The 10,682-nt window shown below is 37.9% G+C and overlaps 1 protein-coding gene across 1 annotated transcript; it reads right to left on the bottom strand.

Moving 5' to 3' along the window:
• Positions 1–698: 698 nt before the first annotated feature.
• CASP10 (caspase 10) lies at positions 699–8,604 on the bottom strand. Its single transcript, XM_029084675.1, has 7 exons — positions 8,291–8,604; positions 8,049–8,148; positions 7,354–7,489; positions 4,468–4,556; positions 2,937–3,048; positions 1,665–2,169; positions 699–861 (listed from the first exon to the last, which is right to left on the bottom strand). Exons 1-7 carry the CDS (start codon positions 8,602–8,604, stop codon positions 699–701), a joined length of 1,419 nt encoding a protein of 472 aa, XP_028940508.1.
• Positions 8,605–10,682: the final 2,078 nt, after the last annotated feature.

Below are 10,682 nucleotides of genomic sequence, written 5' to 3'. Positions count from 1 at the left end.
CACAGAAGTGATGGGAAAATGACAGTTCACAAGGTTTCACAGAGGGAATACTAGGCAGCATTTTGGTTTTATTCGGTTTTGAAAAGATCTCATTGTACATGAGGTTCATGAGAGCTATTAAGTGGTATCAGTGTGCCTTGTGGAACAAATTACTGATTTCAATAGTTATCTGGTTCTCCATTAAGTTAAATGTCATTTAAGTTCGAGATGGAAGAAATCCTTTTCCACTTACTAGTTAAGCTTTCTCTTCTTTCCCACTTTTTCTATATACAGCTAGTGGATTTACAGGCAGGATTTAAAATTGTTAGCCTGCAAAATAAAACATGATGAGCCTATATCAGACCATTAACAACCCTGGTTTAGATATGGAAGGCTACATGCAACCCACCCTTATGCTGACAGAAAAACACTTTCATATCTGCAGCCTGTGCAAGTACAAAAACGTTTAACATTATAGAAGCATGCTTCTCCCGAGCCTGATAACTCTGAATATATAGATGATGCAAATAGTTGGCACATGGATTGTTTTGCTTGTGTCTCGTCCAGTTTCAGTTTGTTTGGCAAAAAATTTATGAGGCAAGGCCTTGCCTTGAAGCTAACTGTACCTCAGGATTCTGGGTAACTGCCTTAAAACAGGTGGTGTAGTAAATCACATTTAAATGAGATGTGTTGATAAAAAAGGATGGATTTTAAAAGCCTCAATGTTGCAGTGAAGGAGGAGGGTCTCTAGGTATTGGGAATATAAATTTTCTTCTTAAGGTATATGCTGGTTGGGGCATCTGTTTCTTTGTCCCTAGGCGGTCAACACGTCTGCTCACATCTTCATTAACTTCTGTAAGAATTGACAAAATATCTTCACCCCTAGAGCCAGAAGGAGAACAAATATTTTAAAAATTACTTATTGATGAGCAGATGGAAGTCCATTTTACACCTCCCAGATCCTCTAGAAGATACAGTATAAACATTTAAAACACAAAAAAGAAAACACATCCTTTTCTCCAAATTTGTTCTCTTTTGTTCTCATTTGAATCGTATTAAAAACAAAAGACCTTGTCTTACTCTGCATCGTTTGCTTCAACCAGTAAAGAAGCATAATGGAATAAAATAGTTTTACCTAAATCCACTCAAGAAACAGATGGCTCTGCCTTAATGAATATAGATGGGAGGTTTTGAGATTTTTTTAAAAAATAAATGTCACATTCTCCAGATTATCTCTATTATACTAGCAGTTAATGTAAATTTATCAGTGTCAAGCAAACAAATCATAAGTTTAACTAATTCTGTCCACCTCAGAACATGGGTTAGTGTTCCTATGTGAATGTGCCTTTGGAGAAAAAAGGGAAAGGGAGAGGGAGAGGGAAAAGGAGAAGGAAAAGGAAAAAGAAAAAGAAAAAGAAAAAGAAAAAGAAAAAGAAAAAGAAAAAGAAAAAGAAAAAGAAAAAGAAAAAGAAAAAGAAAAAGAAAAAGAAAAAGAAAAAGAAAAAGAAAAAGAAAAAGAAAAAGAAAAAGAAAAAGAAAAAGAAAAAGAAAAAGAAAAAGAAAAAGAAAAAGAAAAAGAAAAAGAAAAAGAAAAAGAAAAAGAAAAAGAAAAAGAAAAAGAAAAAGAAAGAAAAAAGGGCAAGTTCCTCCCATTTTTTCATGGAAGAGCTAAGCAACGTATTCACCTTGGTACCAACAACTGTAGCTTGCTGCACAGGGCCTGAATATACCAAGCACCTTGTTGAATGTGCCGGAAAGAGACATATCCATCAATTGTGGCCATGCCTAGGAGGAAATCAGCCTCTTCAGGAATACTTTCAGAAGGAGAAACGCTCCGTTGCATAGAAGACAAGCCAGGAACTTGTGCATCAGCTTCAACATAGACAGGACACTGTATCTCTTTACCCTGACACGCCTGGATAAAGAAGAGTTTGGGTTTTTCAGCCAGCTGTGGACATTGTTTGGCAGTGAAGTGGGACATGATCATGCGGATTGATACAAGTTCCTCATCTTTCCCATAGATCGCTCCTGACTCTCCATGAGATAGAATACAACATATAAAACAGTCCCTGTCTTTGTGATCTTGTAAATGCTGCCAAGTTTGCATGAGACTTTTAATCTTCTGAGATGTAAGATCTGTGTAAGTCCTCACTTCCAAACCAAGCCACGTGAATACTCGCTCCAGTTCCTCTGTAATTAAAAGAAGGTTAAAAGGAAAAACTGAGGCAACAGAAAACCATTTTATGAAGTCACCATGCAAGCTAGTCTGAACCAGGAAAGATCATACACTCTTGACACTTCTGCAGATTCATCCTTATACTAGTATCAACTAAAGGTTAACTGGAATAAAAAAAAGATGGCATCAGGTCAACACAGAGTTCCTGGATTTTTCTAGACAAGTTTCAGAAAATACAATGACATTTTATAATGTATAATGACACACTAAGTGAGCTCACAAATGACACCTGAAAATATGAGGAATCCTCCCCACCTGGAGTTTCAGCTTACATCTTTCAAAACCTTCCTCACATCATTATTTGAAGTTTTGACTATTAAGAGTTTCATACACAAGAGATAAACAGAATGAACAGAATAAAATAAGAAGTATGCACAGAGTTGCTTGATTGGAATTTTGCATTTTATTATGCAGAATGATGGTTTGGTTTAGTTTAGTTTTAGTTCTTTTTATAGCTATAGATAAAGGCTAAATAAAAAGGAATTCTTAAAACAACTCAAGAATGATCCAATTGCATCAGAAACTCAGTGGTTACTCATCCTTTAACCCTTCCCTTCCTAGGCTACAGAAATGACATAATTTAACACATATCAAACTTTTTACTCTTTAAGAATATTAACTAACTAAAATATAGACAATAAAATATAGAGCAATACTAGACAATCAACTCATATGGGGAAACAGAGACTAATCCCCCAAAAATCTCACTTCAGTAACTTACCAGCATCTTTGCAAGAACCCTTCCTCTCCGGAAGGGACCTGTCAAAGTTAACATTATTAATAACAAGACAAAATCCTCTGTGTGGTCCATCCATTTTGTAGCTTGTCATCTTCTGTAGAAAGGAGAGGAAAAAAGTTTACAGTCACAATGAATTTATTCAGCTTACTCATATTTCCTTAACATCTCAAAATTGGGATCCAAAAATTAGAGGCACCTAAGACTGTGGGTTACTCTTGACAAGGTGGAACTCAATGGTGCCTCCTTGTCTGAAAAGACACGGGTGAAGCCTCAAGCACACTCTGTCACTATAACACCAAACTGTAGAGAAGAGGTTTGGTAGCTGGGTTGGTCATCAGCATGCAATAGGGAGGATTCAGCTTCCAAACGCTGCAGTCTGAATTGGTGATGGGGACAGAAGTCATCAACTGTTTCTAATGTCACGACAATATTTTAACTTCAGATGGAAGAACAGAGATCTCAGAAATGCATAAACCTGCCAGACTACCAGTTTTGCTGAGATTTAAAAGTTACCTGCCAGTCTTAAGAACGAACATTTTAGAAACTGAAGTCACCAAAGCTTCAAGTACTATCTCTTCAAGTCCAACCTTGGCTTGAAGGAAAAAAACTCTCACTACCAGTTCTTTTCTGCTCACTAGAGAGAGAAAACAACACCAGCTTTTGTGCATTTTAGTAGAACAAAATGAAGGCGGCACTCCAAGCTCCTTCAAAATAGCTTTAGTATAACAAAATGAAGGCAGCACTCCAAGCTCCTTCAATAGTAGCAAGAAGTACTTTCGCTACAGTAGTGTGAATATGAGGTGATGAAAAGGTATGTTATAGCACAGAACTTCAAGAAACTAAATAGCTATAAACAAATGCAGTAACTTGCTCCCTCAATATTCATGCTCATTAGAAGAAAAAAGCCAGAAGGAGAGTTCAGTGGTCACACTGCTCTCCAAGGTTAAAGAGTGCACACAAGGCTTCTAAGAAGGGATCTCACAAAAGGGATCTTTTCTCCTGTAGCATGATTTTTGGTTTATTGAGGAAGATTGTTACATGCCTGCAATAGCTTGCTAAAAACTTGCCTTCTTTTATCCTTCTTACAAGGTCTTTGCATGCTACCTCTAATTTCAAGTTGCCCTGAAGCTTTTTCTAAGCCAGATACAGAAAAAGAGAACTGTGAAGCTATGTTTGATCTGTCTTGCACATTCTGCTGCCATCTCCAAAAAGCATAACTTAAGAAAATGCAAAATGTTTTGCCTGTATTTGGAACATAAGCAGATGCACTGATGTGTGGATAACATCACAAGTATTATGCCTGTTTGGCCTCCACCATGCTTTTCAATATTGGTAAGTTTCTGGCTTCCAAGGTTAAAATATTCTCTGAAACATTCCAGTTGATCAGACAACTCAAAAAACTTCATTAGACACAGACATCTCGCATGTCCTTCCATGATAAACGTCATTACAGGGATGAAGACTACACACACCTAGGTATTCAAAAAGAAGGATTTAAGAGATTGTCTCAAACCTTGGATTCATTTTCTACATTGCTGAATTCTCTAGGCAGCTCCAGTTTCATTTCAGAGAAGCCTTGTGTAAGATTAGCTGCTTTGTTATCTAGGAAAAAAACCAGCATAGATATTTATGAAGAGAAATCCTGTATTGGTGGATGTAGCAAAAAGGAGTTTAGCTACAATACAGCACTTTTTGTATTTGAAGTACTGTTTGATTGAAAGGAATAATTCCCCTGTATGAGATAGCATTGTCACGTTCAAAAGATCTGTTCTGAACATGCCTCCAGTTATTTTTGATACATATTTTTTGTGACAAAGGCAAGGTTTCTATTTGTATTGGTATTGTGGAACAAAGATATCCATGGTACAAGGCTAGACTCTACCTGAGACATTCAAATGAATTTTTTATTTGGAAATCAGCTTAGAAACAAACTGTATTGTAAGGATATGCAATGTTACTACTGAAGTTCCCATTACAGATATTTTTTTTGTTATTGTTGTTCCTGACTCACTGATAATCACTCTCAGACTGACTTTCACAGCAAGGCTGCCCTGACAGAGCTTGAAAGTGGAAAAGAGCTAACAGGTGTTGTAGTGCTATACTTTGCAACTGGTCCATTTGACCTGGAGTCACAAAGATGGGTGCTAACTACATTATTTAATACATTCAAAACATCTATCTCTACCATTCAACTCTCCCAGGCTCTTTAATGTAATGACCTATATAGCAGAAGAAGTCAAAGGTAAAATCCTGTACGCAAAAAAATTATCATCTGAGTTTTTAAAAAAGTCATAGCGTCCCATTCTCTTGTCCTCCCAGGTATATTTAATCAGAAAACTTGTTTTTTGTTTTCAGGAAAGAAATAATCTTTTTACTTCTATTCAGACCAGTCCTTATTTCACTTCCTAGAAAGCACATTAGTTAGTTTCTAGTAAATGACTGACAAAATGCACAGGATTTACCAATTTTCTCTTGCCTCTTTTATATATGAACAGAAATCCTTCAAATCTATCTGTGCAGAAAGCAAAAGACCCTTCCAAGACAACAGCAAGGTAAGTGTGTTACACTAAACCAAATAGTAGAAATTTCTCAGAGAGACTAAAGGAATGCAGCATTAAACATAAAGGTAATAAAAACCAAACATATTTTCATAAATTCTTACCATTGATATTAGAACTGACAGATTTGATTGAGGTCTCCTATTTTTTGTGTGGGGGGAATACCATGTTAAAAATCATTATTAAATATAGTAAGTTTTCATAGTGGTTTTAGCAAAATAGGCTTAATACAAAGCTCTTTAAGTAGTGAGTAGAAAAAATACTGAATTCCTAAGAGCAGCAAAGCATTTAATAATGAAATTACAAAAGACTTCCCCACTTACAGCAAATCTCACAGAGCTGGAAAGAACTATATTTTCTCTTAAGGACAAAGGGAAACAGCAAAGAATTTTCTTTCACTTCCAAATGATCCTCTCACTATAGGGGCAGGCAGTCACTATAAACTAAATAAAGGTCCCAACATAGTTCCATATCAATTCTCTTGGATAGTCAATTCTTTGAGTATACATGATTATAACTAGTGATTCTAGTCCTGCCTCAGAGACATCTATTAGCTGTTAAATGTCAATGGTTTATTATAAAGCGTGGAAAAAGCGTATAACCTCTCATCATTTTAAAGAAAAAATCAAACGTGATAATCAGGATTATGGAAACAGTATCTTAGTATTTTTCTTAAATTATTTTAAATCTACGTTTTCTTAATAAAACTACATTAATTTTCTTACTGTGACAAGTGCCATGCATGAAGACTTCCCCAAACCTTCTACACAAATAGAGCAAATATAGCTCAAGGCAGCAGAAATGCAAACCCTTTGGATGCTAAATAGCTCATTTCCCTCAGCTCTTGTCTACTAGAACTTAACTTCTCGGAAGTATCCTTAGAAAGATGACTGGTTTTCCTCATTCAGAACTAGGTTAAAACTCCCTCCCTTCTTCTCCTCTTCCCACTAAAATCCAAGTTAGCAGTATGTACTCCAGCATACCTGTGGATAAGTGAATACTCTGATGTTTCCAGTGTGAGACAGTGAAGATTCCCTGACTGGAAGAGTGTTCTCCTGCTGAGGCAAAGACACTAAGAGCAGAAAGAGACAAAATGAGAGAAGCCAAGTGCCTTTTAGCTAAACCAGTATGAATCTGCACATTAGGCAAATACAGACCTGTACTTACTAAAAGATATATTAAAATAGAAAACAACTTTGAAACACACTCAGAAAGCACGGGGGAATGGAACTCATGAAATTCTGAGTGTCCTTGCACCTACTGGGGAGACGCAGCTTTGTACTTTGCACAATTAGTTTCCCAGTGCTTAAATAAATGGTAATAGAACTTTTGCCCCAGTATGCTTATAGTCACGTTAACTGAAGAGAAATTACAGCCTGCAGTATAACCCCTGATAATGTGAATCATACATTTAATAATAAAGCCTACCATGTATGTGACACACATGCAGGCAGTTTGCCTCACGAGCTTATTAGCAGGAAACTGCCTTGTTGTAATGTACATTCATAAATCACAAAGTGCCTTTTACAGGACAGTCATAATCTCAATATTATTCATGGGGAAATGGAGAAGTGCGACATATAAATAGATTTTCAGTTTCCCAGTCTGTTCTGTCTGTGCTGGACTGCTCTGTGTGGCCTCAAATATTCCAGCACATCCCTACTGGAATTCAACTAGAAGTAAGGTAAGCTAGGGACTGTCATGCCCAATGTGTGCGTGAAGGTGAGTGATCAGCTCCTGTTCCAGCAATGCACACATAGGACCTTCAGGTTCAGTTGCCCAGATCCTTCTAGTGCTTCCTGCATTTTAACAAACCTACTCCCTGACTCTGAAATTCTCACCTTTTGCTCTTTTGTAGCAGTTTACTGTTTCTAGGAGATCAGGTGAAACCTTCATGCAGACTTCCTCCAGCATTTGTACATTGTTTTCAGTTAAAAAGCCCTGTTTTTCCAATAAAATCAGCAATTCCAGAGCAGACTGACACCCAAAAGGAGAGAGTAAAATACAGTTATTGTTCCTTAGATTTCAAAACCTGCCTCAGCACATTATTATCTGCTTTGCTTCCTACCAATACGGTCCAAACAGTCAATTTTAAATCACTGTGGGAGATACAAATGTTGCTCCATGGAAAGCTACTGGTCGCGTTATTATTTGGTATGGTCTCATCTAACAGATTTGCCCAAATCATATTAATGACTCTTGTCTTTGAGAAGGCTTTATTGCCGTGAAACAGTATCAATGACATGTGGATATGAATCTTCTTTGCACATGGCTCAAACAGGGTGAAGATTTGATTTGTCACCCTTTTATAGTCTAATGCAAGACTGTGGACTGTCAGTGATTGGCCTTGGCACATAGCACCAAATTCCATACTTACCTGTCAACAGCTTCTCCTTGCTAATCCTATAAATACTGACTAGCCTAGTTGCAGATTATGCCCTATTCTGCCAAATATTTTCCTCTTCACACTTTTCCTCCTATTCTGCCCACCTCTTCCCTTCCCACCATATATACATTTGGCTCTCTTTTCACATACAAGAGTTGTCCGTCGCTTTGGAAGACAGTTTTGCAGGAGGAATACGATATCCTTCAACATCTCATTGGTAATGTTCTCTGACAATTCATACAGCATCTGCCTGTAACAGAGATCCAGTGAGATAAAAGCAGGACAGAAGACAGTGTAGAAATTAAAAGCAATCTGAGAATTTAAGAATAGAAAGGGAAACAGGATGGCATAGAGGGCATAAAGGAGAGAACAGAATCCCACTGCAAGCTTACCTGTATGGAGACACTCTTCCCTTCTCATGCAGACATTCTTGCACTTTCTCCTTGGTATAACCAAGTTTCTTGAGCAAGGAGTGACATTTAATTATGTATAAGAGCTCAGCTAGTAGGAATGTATCGTTCTCATTCAGATATTCTTCAGCCATGAGAAGCTGAAAGATGTCCACTGCTGACTTCACACCTTCTAGTTTTCTGAAGGGGAGCAAGTCAGTACAGAGAAATTTTAAAGCTGCTACATCTTCAGTCACCAGATTTTCATCAATGAGCAGAAGCTGCTGACGGAACTTCAAGCCAACATCATCTTCCATGTTGCTGGAACCAACAGTCTCTCTGCCTGAAAGCAGAAAGCAAACGCTAGTAACACTTGAATCTTCAGTACAACAATATCTGTAATAAGATTTCATCCAACAGCTGTTTGGAAGCTTTGAATTCTCTCCAGAAGAAGAGTTTCCTTTTAAATAAATCTGCAACTTACTTCCTTCTCCAAACACAAGACTACAACAAAGAGCAGTTTTGGCAGAAGCTCTGAACAATTCAGTCTAAATTTCAAGTTAGGCCTGCTCTGAGCAGAAAACTGGGCTAGATGACCTCAAGAGGTCCTTAAGTTTTTCTTTTTCTTTCAAACACCTTCTACATGCAGAGTTTTGCTTCTCTCCATGGTTTGTAGGTGAAAAGAGTCTCTGCAGTAAGTTACTACAGCTCTCAGAGAAGAAAGCACAGTGGTTCACACACATTTCTTAATCTGCAGTCCAAAGGCCCATTCTTCTCTGGCTGTAGCAAGGGCGTGTTCCACTGTTACAGGTCTGACACCCACGCTGAAGCTGTGGAATATCCATCCACTCCCAGTCATATCTTGCTACAAGACTGTGTTTCGCATTTGGCACAGGAAAACCCTAAAGCCTCCCTTGTAAGTACATGTCAACTAAAATGTAAATGTTAAATGCTAATGTCAACTGAATGGAAAATGCTCAGCACTCAGTCTAAATAGGCTCTGCACAAGCAAATCAATTTCACTGAAGTTTAACAGAAACTAATGACCCTTCCACTACACCAACTTCTTCCATGTAGCCTAGGGAGTTCTTTTCTGCCTGTGGAAGATTATATAGGTAAAAAGGTGCTTAAGTGCCTTCTGCCCAAATGGACAGGTAGGACTTTAATCTTTTGTTTAGAGCAGCTGGAAGCAGCAAAGCTTCCTACATGAGGGAGCACAAGAAAAAAATCAGGGAAGCTGAATAGGGACACAACCTCTGAATCTGAAGCCTTTGAAGCATCTGAGAGGACAGCTCAGCAGATAAACCACAGAGGATATCATGGCATGTGGGGACATAGAGAACAGATTGTTGCATTATTCTGTTCAGTGGTAGACAGAAAATATAATCCTCAAATCCAGGTGCCCAGTTAGGAAATGAGGTTTGACAGAACCCAGGAATCCTGAATCGTGTCCTGTCTCTAAGTCACAAGTCAGAGCCTGTGCAAAAAAAAACTCAGATTGCTTTTTCCTGTATTCAAACTTACTCTCCCATAGCTCAATAATTGTTCTTCATATTCCTTCTCTCTTCATATCGAATCTCATGATGTGACACCCTCTTCTCTTAAGCTGCCATCAAAAAGGTTCAGATCTCAGCCAGTTATCTACACACAAAAATTATATCATATCACAGTAAATCACACTTTAAATTCATTTAAATAAAAGCTACTTTAAAATCCTATCTAGATGCTTTAATCAACTAAATTTAGCAGAATAACCTAGGCTAAACTGATGCCTGCCTAAACTAACAAGCCTCTATAATCCAGGTTCAAACTAAATTCAGTAGAGCAAATTATTTCAAGTAAATGAATTTTAAAAGTCATTGCTTTAAAAGAACATGGGCAAGTTATGTGTACACCAGCTATACACAGTCATTTCATCAGCAAATCAAACTGAAGTAAGGTCCAGGACAAATTCCTTCATCTACCTGTAAAATAGTTTTCAAGCCTGTGCTTCTAATTCTTGAAAGCTTTTTTCTCTGCAAAGATTGCCTGCTTGAGTTTGGAATACCCTCAAGACCTTTCAACACGTGCTGCACTTACTGCCTGTTTTTAACCTTCCCTCCCATCTCTGTACGGAGGGCAGGCTGGGCTGGCCCTCTCTCCCACCACTACAATGTAAAGGAAATACTGCCAGCTCAGTAGCTGCTCATCCACTGCTCAGCTTACTGCAACGGTGAGAACCCTCTACCACTTCATGCATTTTACAGGGCATTTATAAAACATCATGGTAAAAACCAGTCCTAAAGCAAAAAAGTACACCAAGCAACTCCTGTTCCAGTAAAACAAGATCCTAGAATCAAAGAATGGTCTGGGTTGGAAGGGACCTTAAAGATCATCTAGTTCCAAGCCGCCTGCC

Source organism: Antrostomus carolinensis, unplaced genomic scaffold (assembly GCF_000700745.2).
Source record: "Antrostomus carolinensis isolate BGI_N321 unplaced genomic scaffold, ASM70074v2 scaffold38264, whole genome shotgun sequence".
In the NCBI taxonomy this organism is placed as follows: domain Eukaryota; kingdom Metazoa; phylum Chordata; class Aves; order Caprimulgiformes; family Caprimulgidae; genus Antrostomus; species Antrostomus carolinensis.
This window is presented reverse-complemented; position numbering and strand designations above follow the sequence as displayed.

Bases quoted from the DNA above. Each gene is read 5' to 3' on its own strand.
- CASP10 (XM_029084675.1), bottom strand. From the start codon at position 8,604: ATGGAAGATGATGTTGGCTTGAAGTTCCGTCAGCAGCTTCTGCTCATT. The intron at 4,557-7,353 runs GTGAGAATTTCA...TTTTTTTCCTAG, and splicing joins CTGCTACAAAAGAGCAAAAG to ATAACAAAGCAGCTAATCTT. The intron at 2,170-2,936 runs GTAAGTTACTGA...TTTTAATTACAG, and splicing joins GGGTTCTTGCAAAGATGCTG to AGGAACTGGAGCGAGTATTC.